The sequence below is a fragment of the Dendrobates tinctorius genome, unplaced genomic scaffold, assembly GCF_039654945.1.
Source record: "Dendrobates tinctorius isolate UK_male_01 unplaced genomic scaffold, ASM3965494v1 ptg000028l, whole genome shotgun sequence".
NCBI classification, from domain to species: Eukaryota; Metazoa; Chordata; class Amphibia; order Anura; family Dendrobatidae; genus Dendrobates; species Dendrobates tinctorius.
In genome coordinates this window covers 10640939-10658301 of record NW_027361696.1, presented here as the reverse complement: position 1 = coordinate 10658301, position 17363 = coordinate 10640939, and the positions used below count along the sequence as shown (strand labels likewise).

Genomic DNA, 17363 nt, shown 5'->3' with positions numbered 1-17363 from the left:
TGTTCTTCGCACTGTTCTGTGTACTGTCGTAAATACTGTACTGTCCTATATAACGAGACATCCTTACATACTGTGCTGGTTTTCTTCTATATACTGTGCCTTGTAGTGTCCTATTTACTGTGCCATCCTATATACTGTATCATGTACTCTCCTATATACTGTACTATCCTATATTCAGTATATGTCCTAAATTATGTGGCTTGTCCTATATACTGCACTGTCCTATATACTGTACCATGTACTGTCCTATGTACTGTGCCATCCTAAATACTGTGCTGTTCTGTATACTGTACCATCCTAAATACTGTACCATGTACTATCCTATATATTGCGCACTGTCCTATATACTGTGCTGGCCTATATATTGGGCCGTGTGCTGTACTATATACAATTCTGTCATATACAGTGGGGCAAAAAAGTATTTAGTCAGTCAGCAATAGTGCAAGTTCCACCACTTAAAAAGATGAGAGGCGTCTGTAATTTACATCATAGGTAGACCTCAACTATGGGAGACAAACTGAGAAAAAAAAATCCAGAAAATCACCTTGTCTGTTTTTTTTTCATTTTATTTGCATATTATGGTGGAAAATAAGTATTTGGTCAGAAACAAAATTTCATCTCAATACTTTGTGATATATCCTTTGTTGGCAAAGACAGAGGTCAAACGTTTTCTGTAAGTCTTCACAAGGTTGCCACACACTGTTGTTGGTATGTTGGCCCATTCCTCCATGCAGATCTCCTCTAGAGCAGTGATGTTTTTGGCTTTTCGCTTGGCAACTCGGACTTCCAACTCCCTCCAAAGGTTTTCTATAGGGTTGAGATCTGGAGACTGGCTAGGCCACTCCAGGACCTTGAAATGCTTCTTACGAAGCCACTCCTTCGTTGCCCTGGCGGTGTGCTTTGGATCATTGTCATGTTGAAAGACCCAGCCACGTTTCATCATCAATGCCCTTGCTGATGGAAGGAGGTTTGCACTCAAAATCTCACGATACATGGCCCCATTCATTCTTTCATGTACCTGGATCAGTCGTCCTGGCCCCTTTGCAGAGAAACAGCCCCAAAGCATGATGTTTCCACCACCATGCTTTACAGTAGGTATGGTGTTTGATGGATGCAACTCAGTATTCTTTTTCCTCCAAACACGACAAGTTGTGTTTCTACCAAACAGTTCCAGTTTGGTTTCATCAGACCATAGGACATTCTCCCAAAACTCCTCTGGATCATCCAAATGCTCTCTAGCAAACTTCAGACGGGCCCGGACATGTACAGGCTTAAGCAGTGGGACACGTCTGGCACTGCAGGATCTGAGTCCATGGTGGCGTAGTGTGTTACTTATGGTAGGCCTTGTTACATTGGTCCCAGCTCTCTGCAGTTCATTCACTAGGTCCCCCCGCGTGGTTCTGGGATTTTTGCTCACCGTTCTTGTGATCATTCTGACCCCACGGGGTGGGATTTTGCGTGGAGCACCAGATCGAGGGAGATTATCAGTGGTCTTGTATGTCTTCCATTTTCTAATTATTGCTCCCACAGTTGATTTCTTCACTCCAAGCTGGTTGGCTATTGCAGATTCAGTCTTCCCAGCCTGGTGCAGGGCTACAATTTTGTTTCTGGTGTCCTTTGACAGCTCTTTGGTCTTCACCATAGTGGAGTTTGGAGTCAGACTGTTTGAGGGTGTGCACAGGTGTCTTTTTATACTGATAACAAGTTTAAACAGGTGCCATTACTACAGGTAATGAGTGGAGGAAAGAGGAGACTCTTAAAGAAGAAGTTACAGGTCTGTGAGAGCCAGAAATCTTGATTGCTTGTTTCTGACCAAATACTTATTTTCCACCATAATATGCAAATAAAATGAAAAAAAACAGACAATGTGATTTTCTGGATTTTTTTTTCTCAGTTTGTCTCCCATAGTTGAGGTCTACCTATGATGTAAATTACAGACGCCTCTCATCTTTTTAAGTGGTGGAACTTACACTATTGCTGACTGACTAAATACTTTTTTGCCCCACTGTATACTGTGCTGAGTGCTGTCGTAAACACTGTGATGTCCTATACAATGTGCCATCCTACATACTATGCATCATACTGTCTTATATACTGCGGCATCATCATATATATTGTATTGTATAACCAATGCGTTTCAACCAATATCCAGTGTCTGCTATAAATGTTTCACTGGTAATACCACAGTTTATATCATGATTAAGACCTCTATTGGTTGAAACATGTTGGTTTTACCAGGGTACCGGGGATTCCCTTCATCATGTGTACTAGATGTAAATACTTACGGTATGTCACCAAAAAAAAAATTGAGAAAAGTATTCAAGCAGGGATACCTTTATTGGCTAACCAGAGAAATTATATTTGCAAGCAAGCTTTCAGGGCTCAAAAGGCCCCTTCATCAGGCTAAATTACAAGTGAATTACTGAGAAGAGACGGCAACATTTGAGACAGGCACAGTCCCCTGTAACAGTAAGACATGCAAGACATACACCCACATATCACCAACAGATAAAGTCCCATTATCCAACACAAATCAGGACTATAAGATCATGGACTATTTTTCATCTAATCTAGCCTGATGAAGGGGCCTTTTGAGCCCTGAAAGCTTGCTTGCAAATATAATTTCTCTGGTTAGCCAATAAAGGTATCCCTGCTTGAATACTTTTCTCAATTTTTTTTTTTGGAACATAAGTATTTACATCTATTTTTCTGGCTCAGGCCATGTGCACACAATGCAGATATCCAGCGGATCCGCAGCGGATTTTACCGCGCAGAAACATTGCATATCCGCATTGTGATGTACAGTAGCATGTTAGTCAATTGGAAAAAAAAATGCTGTGCAGACGCTGCGGATTTTTCTGCGCGGTTTTCTTGTGGTTCAAAATATGCAGCATGTCACTTCTTTTGTGCGGTTTTCCACCTGCTCCATTCTCCAAATCCGCAGGGGGAAACCGCACAAAAACTGCAAGAAAACCGCAAGAAAAAAGGAAGAAATCCGCAGGAAAAATGCAGGTCATTTGACCTGCGGATTTCTTCAATTCTGCGCAGAAAAATCCGCAGGGCAAAAAAGTACGTCTGCACCTAGCCTAACACGGTACCGCAATATTATTTTGTATTGTACCTCATCATGTGTACTACTAAGTTATGGATTTATTTTTTAAAGATGTTTTGAATTAAACTGGAATTTTAACTTTTCTCAGTATACACATTGGAGTTCTTTCCTTCCTTCCTTTTTTTTAATTCAATCTGGACTACGCCCTTGATCAAGGTCCCTCCGTGCGTGTCTGACAAGCAGGTTCCTGCAGAGATTGGTGAGCTGACTTTTCCCCTTTCCTTCACCCTGCTATTTTCTCATATACTATATATGCTGTCCTATATACTCTGCCGTGTGCTGGCCTATATACTGTTCCATCCTATATACTGTACTGTGCCTTGTGCTGTCTTATATACTCTACAGTACTATATACTGTGCAGTCCTATATATTGTGCAGTGTGCTGTCCTATATACTGTGCTGTCTTATACATACATATATACATACTATACCGCATACTGTCTTATATACTGTGCCATCCTATATATTCTGTTGTGCACTGCCTGCATACTGTTCTGTCATATATAGAGTGCCATGTGCTGTTCTATATACTGTTCTGTCCTATATACTATACTGTCCTATGTACTGTGCAGTGTGTTTTCCTACATACTGTACTGTCCTATATACTGTGCCATGTGCTGTCCTATATACAGTGGTGTCCTATATACTGTACCGTATGCAGTCCTATATACTGTGCTATCCTATATACTGTGCAGTCCTTTATACTTTGCTGCCTGCTGTTCTATACACTGTGCTGTCTTATACATTGTGCCATCATACATACTATACCACATACTGTCTTATATACTGTGTCATCCTATATATTGTGTTGTGTACTGTCATATACTGTACTGTCCTATATACAGTACCATGTGCTGTTCTATATACTGTGCTGTCCTATATACTGTGTACTGTCCTATTTAGTGTGCCGTTCTATATACTATGCCATGTGTTGTCCCATATACTGAACTGCTTACTTTTCTATATACTGTGCTGTCCTATATACTGTGCCGTGAGCTGTTCTATATACTGTGCTGTTCTATATACTATACTTTCCTATGTACTGTGCTGTCCTATATACTGTGCCATGTGCTGTACTTTATACTGTGCCGTGTGCTGTCCTATATACTATACTGTACTATATACTGTGCTGTGTGATGTCTTATATATTGTGCTGATCTATATACTGCACTGTCCTATATGGTGTCCAAAATACTGTGCTATCCTATATACTGTGCCTTATGCTGTACTATATACTGTTCTGTCCTATACATCGTGCCATCATACATACTATACCGCCTACTGTCTTATATACTGTGCCATCCTATATATTCCGTTGTGCACTGCCTACATACTATACTGTCCTGTATATTATACTGTCCTATGTACTGTGCAGTGTGCTTTCCTACATACTGTACTGTGTATTGTCCTATTTACTGTGCCATGTGCTGTCCTATATACTGTACTGTCCTATATACTGTGCCGTATGCTGTACTTTATACTGTGCTGTCCTATATACTGTGTACTGTCCTAAAATACTGTGCCGTCCTATATACTATGCCATGTGTTGTCCTATATACTGTGTTCTGTACTATATACTGTACCGTGTGCTTTCCTATATACTGCACTTACCTATATACTGTGTACTGTCCTATATACTGTACCGTGTGCTTTCCTATATACTGTACTGTGTCGTGTGGTGTCCTATATACTGTGCCATGTACTATCCTATATACTGTGCTGTCCTACTGTATATACTGTGATGTCCTATACAGTGTCATGTGATGTCCTATATACTGTGTTGTGTGATGTCCTATATACTGTGCCATCTACTGTCCTATATACTATGCCGTGTGCTGTCCTATATAGTGTGCTGTGTCCTGTCCTATAAATTGTACGCTATGATATACTGTGCAGTGTGATGTCCTATATACTGTGCAGTCATATATACTGTACTGTGTGCTGTCCTATATACTGTGCACTGTGCTGTCCTACATACTATACTGTCCTATATACTGTTCCGTGTACTCTCCTTTATACTGTGCCGTGTGCCATCCTATATACTGTGCTTTCCTCTATACTGTGCCATGTGATGTCCCATATATTGTGCCTTCTTATATACTGTGCCGTATGCCTTCCTATATACTGTGCCGTGTGCCATCCTATATACTGTGCTGTAAGGTGTCCTACATAGTGTGCCTCTTGCTGTCCTATATACTGTACTGTGTGTGTGTGTGCTGTCCTATATACTGTGCTATATACTGTGCAGTGTGCTGTCCTATATACTGTACCATTTGCTGTCCTATATACTATGCTGTCCTACATTCTTTTGAACAAAATTATGTGTACTAAAGTTTACTAAACACCCTTATTATTATTACTACCTTCATGCAATTTTTGCAATTTATTTTTTTATTTTAGGATATTTGTTTTTTGTTTTTGTTTTTTATGCTGTCCTATATACTGTGCAATGTGCTGTCCTATACACTGTACCATGTACTGTCCTATATACTGTGATGTCCTATAAACTGTACTGTTTCCTGCCCTTTATATTGTACTGTACGATGTACTGTGCAGTGTGATGTCATATATACTGTACTGTGTGCCATCCTATATATTCTGTTGTGCACTGCCTACATACTGTTCTGTCATATATAGAGTGCCATGTGCTGTCCTATATACTGTGATGTCCTATATACTATACTGTCCTGTCCTATGTAATGTTGCATGTGCTGTCCTATATACTGTGCTATCCTATATACTGTGCAATGTGCTGTCCTATATACTGTACCATTTGCTGTCCTATATACTATGCTGTCCTACATACTGTGCAATCTGCTGTCCTATACACTGTACCGTGTACTGTCCTATATACTGTGATGTCTTATATACTGTACTGTTTCCTGACCTATATATTGTACTGTACGATATACTGTGCAGTGTGATGTCATATATACTGTACTGTGTGCTGTCCTATATACTAAACTGTCCTGTCCTATATAATGTGCCATGTGCTGTCCTATTACTGTGCTATCCTATATACTGTGCAGTCTGCTGTCCTATATACTGTGTTGTCCTCTATATTATACTGTGCATTGTGATGTGCTATATACTGTGGTGTCCTTCATACTATACTATCCTTTATGCTGTGCTGTCCTAGATACTGTGTCATCCACTATAATTTGCTGTGTACAGTCCTATATACTGTACTACATACTGTGCCATGTGATGTCCTATATAGTGTGCTATCCTATATATTGTGCTGTGTGCCTTCCTATAGACTGTGCCATGTGCTGCCCTTCATTCTGTGCTGTCCTATATACTGTACCTTGTGCTGTACTATATCCTGTGCTGTGTGCTTTCCTTTATATTGTGCTGTACAGTGTCCTATATAGTATGCCATGTGCTGTCCTATATACTGTACTGTCCTATATACTGTGCCTTGTGCTGTCCTATATACTGTGCCATGTGCTGTGCTATATACTGTGGTTCTCTATATCACTGTGCTGTGTAATGTCCAGTGCTGTCCTATAGACTGTGTCATCCTATACACTGCTGTGTCATTTTTGGAATTGTGTGGCTTTATCCTGCTCCCTGTCCTTTGTGTGTGTCTGCCTGCAGCAGGAGCCACCCTGTCACGTGTGTGGCGGTTTCCTGTGCTCTGTCATGTGTGTGGTGTTATCCTGCTCCTTGTCACGCGTGTGGGGTTATCCTGTGCACTGTCACGTGTGTGGCGTTATCCCGCTCCCTATCTCATGTGTGGTGTTATCCTGTGCCCCATCAAGTGTGTGGTGTTATCCTGTGCCACCCCGTGTGTAGCGTTCATCCTGTTCCCTGTCCCGTGTGTGGCATTATCCTGCTCCCTATCCCGTGTGTAGCGTTATCCTGCATCCCGCCCCATGTGAGGTGTTATCCTGTGCCCCCCCCTTGTGTGGCGTTTATCCTGCACCGTGTGTGGCATTTATCCTGCGCCCCACCCTGTGTGTGGGGTTTATCCTGCGCCCCACTCCATGTGTGAGGTTTATCCTGCGCCCCGCCCCATGTGTGGCGTTTATCCTGCGCCCCAGCCCGTGTGTGTCATTTATCCTGCGCCCCAGCCCGTGTATGGCTTTTATACTGCGCCCCGCCCTGTGTGTGGCGTTTATCCTGCGCCCCAGCCCGTGTGTGTCATTTATCCTGCGCCCCAGCCCGTGTATGGCTTTTATCCTGTGCCCCGCTCTGTGTGTGGCATTTATCCTGCTCCCTGCCCTGTGTATGGCAGCCTGCAGCAGGAGGAGATTTATTTACGGCTCTTTCTCAGTGTCATTGATCAGTACAGACAGGATAGGAGGAGATCTTGACACCGTCTTTATTAATGTGTCACATGTCACAGAAGATTTCCGTAACCAGAGGAGAAGATCCGTGGCGGCGACCGGTGATTAGCAGCCACTGCATGCTGCAAATGCGCAAACTTCACATACATCCATGTTATCTGCGACCCGTCCTGGAGGGAAACGTACAATCATTAAACATGTATATAAAGGTTTACACAAACATTATATCTGTGTATACCGTACACTCCCAACACTGACATTACAACCCCAAGAAGTGAAAGTGGTGGAATGTTGGAAACCTTACTCATCTGCAAGTGATGGAAAATAGAAACAAAATATTTAAGATCTTGTGATGTCTCTAGTCTGGAGTCTGAGCCCCGTGCAGAAATCCCGGCACCTCCAGGGTCGGATGTCATCACTGAGGTCATTAATGGTTGTCCAAGGAAGGTTCTGCGGCTGAATCTACAAATAATAATCAGGAACAGCTCCTGTGTGATTACCAACCAATGACGTGCTCGATAGAGATGCTGACGGCAGCTCCGGTGTAATCACTGACCAATGACGTCCGTAATGTGCTCAATGGGGACAAGTCCGGAGATGTTGCTGCCGCGGGAGCAGGTTTAGGCCATGCAGGCTGCTCACAGTAGTGCGAGGAACATGCAGCCTAGGGTGGTCGTGCACAGAAATGGCTCCTGGGACACTTTGCAAAAATGGTGGTAACGCCATATTTTCAAGATTTGCAGATCAGTATGTCTATCCATCCGGTGATTTACAGAATTGCGTGACTTTTCTGTCTTAGTGTTACAATTTCAATGTAGAGGAGTGTACAGTATATAAAGCATAAAACTCCACTATAGAGCACACAGTACAGTATATTCTGTTATATTATCAATGGCACCAGTCGTAGTATGGACTCCCCTGCTCAAGCAGTGTTCGTTTTTTTTTTTCACTTATTGAAATTTGCATATTGTAAATTCAGACTGAAAACGGCAAAACTACAAGAAGATATGGAAACAAGAAATAAAGAAACGTGACACAATCCAGAATGTGTGTTACACCTCAGGTTCTTCACAGTACCTCATGCTACTCTGATGACAATTTTATACATCCATGACTTCTCCAGGTCTCACTGGGAATGGCAACCAATAAATAGGTCGCCTCATCAAGATGTCATTAGAGGAATCATGGGAATTCAGAAAGTGTTTTGCCGGCACAGTGTTTGTGCACAGCTTCAGACAAAGCTGTGCCTATTGCACAGTTGTCCTGGGCCAAAAGAACCACTCGACTCAATAAAAAGAAACAACCATCCAACATCACTAAGACTTGAAGATCAATCCAGAAAATTGCTTGAACCTGGAAGGTATCCTCAAGTGCAGTAATGAAAATCATCAATCGATATGATGAAACTGGTTCATAAGTGCCTCTCCAAGAAAGGAAAACCAAGAATGACCTTTGCTGCAAAGGATAAGTTCATCAGTTACCAGCTTCAGAATCCGCAAAGTGACAGCAGTTAAGGTAACAGCCCTCATAAACTGTGCACAGACAGTAACAGGAACATCCTAACATTAACTGTCCATGTGCAAAAACAGTGTCTGCCATTACTGAGGGTGAGCAGAGCCATGGACACAAACTGCGTCGATCACTGTGTATAGCGTGCAATCCTAGGCTGTGTATAGAGACCCTAGGTATCCTTTTCAGTGCTGTATATTGAGTGTGCTGCTTGTGCATCACCAGATGTATGTGGCTTACTCTCCTCACTGTGTATATTGGGATGTGTTTACAACTTTCATGTTTATGCTGTGAACTGATCATGGAGTATACAGGTTATTACGCCTCACTATATATAAATGAGTATATGACTCTACCTCAGTGTGGCACCCCTGTGTATATGGCTTTTCCCCTGTATATATGGCTATGCCCCTAAATATAAAGCATGACCACTGTATACACCGCCTTTAGTCTTTTGTATCCCGCTCTGCCTGATGTTCCCGTGTTGGTGGTGCTGCATTGTCATTACAGTAATTTGCGTATCTACAATGGCTATGATGGTGCATAGTGCAGTGATCATGGGTCCGGTTCTCGGCACGGAGTCTCAGCACATGCGACTGGGACAAAATGAGACAAATACGAGATACACATATCTTACTATTCATTGCCAACTTTATTTTGGGTTGTTTCCCCATACTGGTAGCTCTGGGGTGTTCCCCATACTGGTAGCTCTGGGGTGTTACCCCTACTGGTAGCTCTGGGGTGTTTCCCATACTGGTAGCTCTGGGGCGTTTTCCATATTGGTAGCTCTGGGGCTTTTCCCATACTGGTAGCTCTGGGGCGTTTTTCATATTGGTAGCTCTGGGGCTTTTCCCATACTGGTAGCTCTGGGGTGTTTCCCATACTGGTAGCTCTGGGGTGTTTGTTTCCCCATTCTGGTAGCTTTGGGGTGTTTCCCATACCGGTATCTCAGAGCTTAGTGAAGGGAAGCACTTTGACTGAGAAAATAGACAGCGCAAACAGTGAACTGTCCTCTAGGGCCCAACAATCACTGAGACCCCAACTTTCATTGATATTAGCTCCATGTTACGCCCCCATACCACCCCTTTATTATCTCATTTGGGGGCCATTTGTGGGATATTCTCCAGTCTTCAATATTTTATGAGATACCCCAATTTACAGAATATCTTCGCCTCTGAAGGTCCCCGGAGTTAGATATTGACATTTCTTTTTTATCATGATACTACCTTTACATTGGGATCAAACATGAGCTGCTCTCACCATTTATTAAGTTGGAGGTGCTCTATTTGCCCGATGGTGATGTAAATGAATGTGTCACATCGTCCCTTCGCAACGACACCAAAAATCCCATAAATATGGGATCAATATAAACCCCAATTTTCCTATCTGCCATCTAGCTGCACTCTCATCCTAATTCTTTGAACCCAGGATTCTCTTCCCTATGCATAAATAAATGTCAGTCTTGCTGTCCCCTTCTCCTGTTTTAATTACCTGTCCATAGCAGGAGGTATCTGCTTCAAAAGGAGCTTGAAGCTTGAGCTGCTTATGTTTTAATTAGTTTTTCTCACTTCCGCATGTGTTCAATGCAAAGGCCTATTCATAAGGTTGAATTGTCAGCTCTTCTCCCTTCTCTGGAGATATGTCATGCCGTCTCTGTACACTCACCCGGCCATCGCTCCCACGCCGCAGCCACTCGCCGCCCTGAGGGAAGCGCCTGATCGTTGTGTTTCCTAGCACACTGGGTCTCGCTTCTTCGTGTGCTCTCTGCAGTCTCACAGTCCCGTTCTCGTGTGCTCCCTGCAGCAGCCTCGCAGTCCAGCTATCCGTGTCCCCTGCTGTTTTCCAGTCCTGCCTCCAGTGGTCCTGTTTCACTCTGCTCCAGTCCTGCCGTCCTACTCCAGTCCTGCCTCCTGTGTTCCTGTTCCATCCTGCTCCAGTCCTGCCATCCTACTCCAGTCCTGCCACCAGTGTTCCTGTTCCATCCTGCTCCAGTCCTTCCGTCCTCCTCTATTCCCGTCTCCTGTGTTCCTGCTCCAGCCATCCCTCCACATTCCATGCTACTGTCTTACTCCATTCCTGTCTCCTGTGTTCCAGCTCTTTCCTGTCATCTACACTTCAGTCCCTCCATGTTCCAGTCTACAGTCTTACTCCACTCCTGTCTCCTGTGTTCCAGCTCTGTTCTGTCATCTACACTTCAGTCCTACTCCAGTCCATCCTGAGCCGCCCCTCTTGGCACCGGCTACCGTGGTACTCGAACCCCTGGGCCTGCTCCTAATGGTCCCTGTATAGGGGTCGGTTCCACCTGGCTGCTCGCCCAGGGCTCCTCGGTGCCACGACACAGAGGGTCCACTCCTGGAGATTCCGGCTCCAGACAAGCCACGCTAACAGTACGATCAGGCCATGGACTCCGCCGATACTACTGCTGCTACCCAGAAAGAGTTACTCTTCCTGCGGGAGAATCAGAGACGCATTATGTCTGTCATGAAGTCTATGGACACCCGTTTGTCGGCCCTGCAGGTGGCCGATCCTGGAACTGCCAATCTACTGGCCAGTCTTCAACAGGAGCTGGGCCAGCAACAAGATACTCAAGCCCATATTTTGTCTTACATGGCCTCCTTTGATAGCCGCTTGTCAGTCCTCCAGTCTGCCGCCGCAACTCCGACTCCTCCCTCCGCTCCTACAGCTCTCCTGACGCCCCGCCTCGCCAAACCGCCTCACTTCACTGGGGATTCCAAGCCCTGCATGGGGTTCTTAAATCAGTGTAGCCTCCACTTTGAATGGTTGCCGCAGCAATATCCCTCTGACCGGGCCAAAGTAGCCTTTATTATGTCCCATCTGGAGGGAGAGGCCATGTCCTGGTTGTATCCTCTCTGGGAACGTGACGATCCCGTTGTCTCAAGTCTTCCGGTTTTCTTGGATACTTTTCACAGGGTCTTCGATGAGCCGGGTCGGTTAGCCGCTCTCACCGAGTTACTTTTTAACCTACATCAGGATTTTCTCACGGTCGGACAGTATGCTATCCGCATTCGCACTCCGAGCTCGGCTGGAATAACACGGGTTTGGTAGGGGCGTTCTGGCGCGGTCTTTCAGGCAGAAAAAAAGATGAACTCGCAGGTTGAGGTACCACGCCCACCTTAGAGGACCTTATTTCGCTGGCTACCCGCATTGACCTACGCTTCCAGGAGTCAGCGAGAGACAGGAGGTCCACCAGGCCAGCTCCCCTTCTCACCCGTTCTGCCAGTCCTCATTCGGCCGGGTCCCCTTCTTCCTCCTCGGTCGAGTCCATGCAGATAGACCGCCTCAGGTTGACCAAGTTGCGTCAGCAAGAGAGGCGGGCACAAGGTCTGGGCCTTTATTGCGGAGATTCATCACACTATATCCGCACCTGTTCAAAGAGACAGGGAAACTCCTCCGCCTAGGTCAGGTAAGAGAGGCCTCCCTAGGTGATGATGATTCCTCTCAACCTCTTACTATATCTTTTCTTTTGTTTTCAGGGGAGAGACGTGGGTCCGAGGTGGCCTACGTGGATTCGGGCTCGGCAGGTAACTTCATTCCGCCTGAAGAAGTGGACAAATACCAAATTCCCGTGGTTGCTCTATCTAACCCTCTCCAGATTGCCGCTGAGGAAGGTAAACCACTACAGGTGACCGTCACCTTGGTCACTGAAGAAGTGGAGTTGCAAGTCGGTGCCTTACATCGAGAGAAGATAGCCTTTTATGTTTTGCCTAAGCTCTCCCATGGTTAAGGACTCATCAGCCTGTTCTCGACTGGTCTTCTGGGGAGATGCTCTGCTGGGGGCACCCGTGCCAAGCTCGCTGTCGGACTCCTGTCTGCCTGGCGGCCGCTCCTTGGCCACCCCCAGGCCTCCCGGGTCTCCCTCCAGCCTACAGTTCTTACGCCGATGTCTTTGATAAGAAGGAAGCGGAGGTCCTTCCTCCACACCGGCCTTTTGATTGCCCAATTGAACTTGTTCCCGATTCAACCCCCCTAAGGGGCAGAATCTACCCCCTGTCTCCCGCTGAGACCACAGCCATGTCCGAGTAAGTCCAGGAGAACCTCGCTAAAGACTTTATACGGAAATCCTCGTCGCCCGCGGGAGTCGGGTTTTTCTTCGTCAAAAAGAACGGCCGTGCATTGACTATAGGGGCTTGAATGAGATTACCATCAAGAACAGGTACCCCCTTCCACTCATTCCGGAGTTGTTTGACTGTCTCAGAGGGGCTCGGGTCTTCTTTAAGCTGGACCTCAGAGGAGCCTATAATCTGGTCCGTATCCGCGCTGGAGATGAGTGGAAGATGGCTTTCAACACTCGAGACAGCCATTACGAGTACCTGGTCATGCCCTTTGGTCTTTGCAATACTCCTGTGGTGTTTCAAGAGTTCGTCAACGAGATCTTCCGGGACCTCTTGTACTCCTGTGTGGTCATGTACTTGGACGACATCCTCGTCTTCTCGCCAGATCTCTTGTCCCATAGAAAGAGTGTCCGCTTGGTGCTACAGCGCCTTCGGGAGAACTGCCTGTATGCGAAGATAGAGAAATGTCTCTTCGAACAGACCTCTCTGCCATTTCTGGGATAAATTATCTCAGACACTGGACTGAGGATGGATCCCAAGAAGTTGTCTGCCATTCTCAAATGGCCTCGCCCCGTTGGAGTAAGGGCGATACAACGATTTCTAGGATTCGCCAATTATTACCGGCAATTCATCTCTCACTCTTCCACAATCACAAGACCTATTTCTGCTCTCACCCGTAAAAGGACTACTCCCAAGGATTGGCCTCCGGAGGCTGAAGAGGCCTTTCTGACCCTAAAACGGGCTTTCTCCATGGCTCCGGTCCTGCATCGCCCAGAGAGCAGCCGATCTTTTGTACTCGAGGTGGACACTTCCTCGACAGGTGCCGGGGCAGTATTGTCCCAGAGATCTGCCTCCGGTCGTCTGCACCTTTGTGGCTTCTTCTCGAAGGCCTTTTCTCCATCCGAGTGTAACTACTCAATCGGCGACCGGGAACTTCTGGCCATCAAGTTGGCCTTGGAGGAGTGGCGTCACCTCCTGGAAGGAGCTGTCCATCCCTTTGTCATCTTCTCGGATCACAAGAATCTAGCCTATCTCAAGTCTGCCCAGAGACTCAACCCTCATCAGGCCAGATGGTCCTTGTTTTTCGCCCGATTTGACTTCGTGCTCCGCTTCCGTCCCGGCAACAAAACGACGCTCTGTCCAGGGTCTTCCAGCCACACAAAACCACGGAGGAACCCTCGCATATCATTGACCCCACTAGGATCATCACAGTGGCTCCAGTGAACTGGCTTGCTCCTCCTCCTGGCAAAACGCTTGTGCCTGAGAACCTCAAGCGAAAGGTCCTCCTATGGGGGCACTCCTCCAAACTGGCCGGCCATGCTAGGACTAAGAAGACCCTGGATCTTATCGCGTGTCACTACTGGTGGCCCACGCTTCACCAAGATGTACTCGATTTTGTGGCTTCTTGTCCATCCTGCGCAAAAAACAAAGTGCCACGAAGACCTCCGTCCGGCTTGTTGCTGCCATTGCCTGTCCCTGCGGTTCCTTGGGAAAACATCGCCATGGATTTCATCGCCAACCTACCCTGTTCTTCTGGCTGCACAGTCATCTTGGTGGTGGTGGATCGTTTTTCGAAGATGGCCCACTTCGTCCCTCTGCCCAGTCTCCCCTCGGCTCCGGAGCTGGCCAAAGTCTTTATCCACAAAATCTTCAGACTCCATGGACTACCTCAGCGCATTGTGTTGGACCGAGGGGTTCAGTTCACCTCCAAGTTCTGGCAATCACTTTGTAAGCTCATGAATGTTTCCCTTGACTTCTCCTCGCCCTACCATCCACAGTCCAATGGGCATATGGAGCATACCAACCAGACGTTGACTGCGTACCTACGTCATTTCTCCAATACCCACCAGAACGATTGGGATAACTTACTTCCCTGGGCAGAGTTCGCTTACAACAACCATGCTGGCGAGTCCTCGGCCAAGTCTCCATTTTTCATTGTGTTCGGCAGAATCCTGGTGTTCCCCTTCCGATAACCCCTGCCTCCGAGGTACCCGCGGCCAACGCTTTGACCTCTGAATTTTCCAAGATTTGGGCTGAGACCAACACGTCTCTCAAGAAGTCCGCTGATCAGAAGAGGAATTATGCCGACAAGAAGAGATTGGATCCTCCTCCCTATCGTGTCGGGGACAAGGTCTGGCTCTCGTCCAAATTCATCTAGTTGAAACTGCCTTCCTACAAGTTGGGGCCATGCTACATCGGTCCGTTTGAAATTCTTGGATGTATCAACGAAGTCGCCTACAAATTGAGGTTGCCTGCTTTCCTCCGGGTCCCGAACACCTTCCATGTCTCTCTCCTGAAACCTGTGGTGCTGAATCGCTTCCATTCAGTCCTACTCCAGTCCATCCTGAGCCGCCCCTCTCGGAACCGGCTACCGTGGTACTCGAACCCCTGGGCCTGCTCCTAACGGTCTCGGTATAGGGGTCGGTTCCACCTGGCAGCTCGTCCGGGGCCCCTCGGTGCCACGGCCCAGAGGGTCCACTCCTGGAGATTCTGGCTCCAGACCAGCCACGCTAACAGTATATCTGTATGGATTTTAATTTTTTCCATCAGGGATTGTGAGATTTTATCTCTTTTTATACATCCTGAAATCTTGTTTGCTTTTGCGGCTGCTGCCTGACATTGAGTGCTGCTGCTCAGCTTACTTGTACCCAGAATCCCCCATCCTTCTCCTGTCCTGTGGCCCCGAGTATTCTACCATCTAATGTCTGTGCAGCTATAGGATTACTCCGTTCTCGTTGAGTACTCTACATTTATCTACATTACTCTCATGTGACAAGTCTTTGCCAATCAGACATCTCATCCAGGTCATTCTGTAATATTGTAATGCCAGGGTCAGATTTTATCCTACGTAGTTTGGTGTCATCAGCAAAGAATAAGAATAAGACTGACACTTTTCTCTTAATCCATCCACCAGTTCATCAATAAAGGGGTTAAAAAGAATCAGTCCTAGCACAGATCAGTGGTGAACAGGTTCTGCTATGGGGGGGGGCATCTGAAAGGTGTGGCATAGAAATGCTTTACAGCTATCTTGCCTGGGGTGGTAGGTCACCTCATGGTAATGACAGGCTCAGATTTGGGAGGCTGCCTGAAGGGTGGGTGTGGTATGGAAACTCTTTACACCTGTCTGGCCTGGGGCGGTAGGTCATCCCATGGTAATGACGGGCTCGGCTATGGGGGGGGCCACCTGAAGGGTGTGGTATGGAAACACTTTACACCTGTCTGGCCTGGGATAGTAGGTCATCTCATGGTAATGACAGGTTTGGCTATGGAGGGCCGCCTAAAGGGTGTGGTATGGAAACTCTTTACAGCTGTCTGGCCTGGGGCGGTAGGTCATCTTATGGTAATGACAGGCTCGGTAGGTCAACCTCACCTCAGGGTTAGGAATTGAATAGTGGGATGATTTGTAGGTCTCAGGAGGTTGTTCACTGTCTTTATACTATAATTACAATGATATCGTTCCACTGAGACTGCCCTGACCGAAATTACTAACAACCTACTTACAGCCAAAGCTAATGGACAATACTCTATACTCCTCCTTCTAGACCTGTCATTGGCTTTCGACACAGTTGACCACTGCCTTCTACTACAGATCCTCCCTTCCTTTGGTGGCACCAAAGACCTCGCCCTATCCTTGATCTCCTCATACCTTTCCAACTGCACATTCAATGTCTCCCACTCCCACACTACCTCTTCATCCCACCCTCTCTCTGTTTGAGTCCCCCAAGGCTCTGTTCTAGGACCCCTACTCTTCTCAATCTATACACTTGGCCTGGGACAACTCATAAAGTCCCATGGATTCCAGTACCACCTTTATGCTGTTGATACTCAGACCTACCTCTTTGGTCCAGACGTCACCTCTCTGCTGTCCAGAATCCCAGAGTGTCTATCAGCCATATCCTCCTTCTCCTCTCGCTTCCTCAAACTCAATGTGGATAAATCTGAACTCATCACCTTTCCTCCATGTCACAGATCTTCCTTACCTGATCGATCTATCACAATAAATGACATCATACTTTCCCCCAAATCAGAAGTCCGCTGCCTCGCAGTAACCCTTGACTCTGCCCTGTCCTTCAAACCACACATCCAAGCTCTTTCCACCTCCTGTCATCTCCAGCTCAAAAATATTTCCTGAATCCGCCCTTTCCTCATCCCTCAATCTACTAAAATGCTTCTGCATGCCCTCATCATCTCCCGCCCTGACTACTGAAACATCCTCCTCTGTGGCCTCCCTGCTAACGCTCTCGCACCTCTCTAGTCTGTCCTTAACTCTGCTGCTAATTCATCTCTCTTCTCGCTACTCCTCCACTTCTCCCCTCTGCAAATCTCGATACTGGCTCCCAGGGCCGGCTCCAGGTTTTTGAGGGCCCTGGGCGAAA

The 17363-nt window shown here is 46.5% G+C and overlaps 1 protein-coding gene and 1 long non-coding RNA gene across 2 annotated transcripts in view; one reads left to right on the top strand and one right to left on the bottom strand.

Annotated features, from left to right (window-relative positions):
- Positions 1 to 2664: 2664 nt before the first annotated feature.
- The window catches only part of LOC141085073 (uncharacterized), a 65306-nt gene continuing 50607 nt past the window's right edge, over positions 2665 to 17363 (top strand). Inside the window, exon 1 of the long non-coding RNA XR_012231208.1 lies at positions 2665 to 3311. This is a non-coding gene — a long non-coding RNA (uncharacterized lncRNA). The remainder of the gene's footprint in view (positions 3312 to 17363) is intronic.
- Positions 7417 to 17363, bottom strand: part of LOC141085665 (guanylin-like) — a 51818-nt gene continuing 41871 nt past the window's right edge. The window contains exon 3 of the mRNA XM_073571243.1: positions 7417 to 7575. Coding sequence (XP_073427344.1) covers positions 7511 to 7575 — 65 coding nt within the window. The 3' untranslated portion in view covers positions 7417 to 7510. The remainder of the gene's footprint in view (positions 7576 to 17363) is intronic.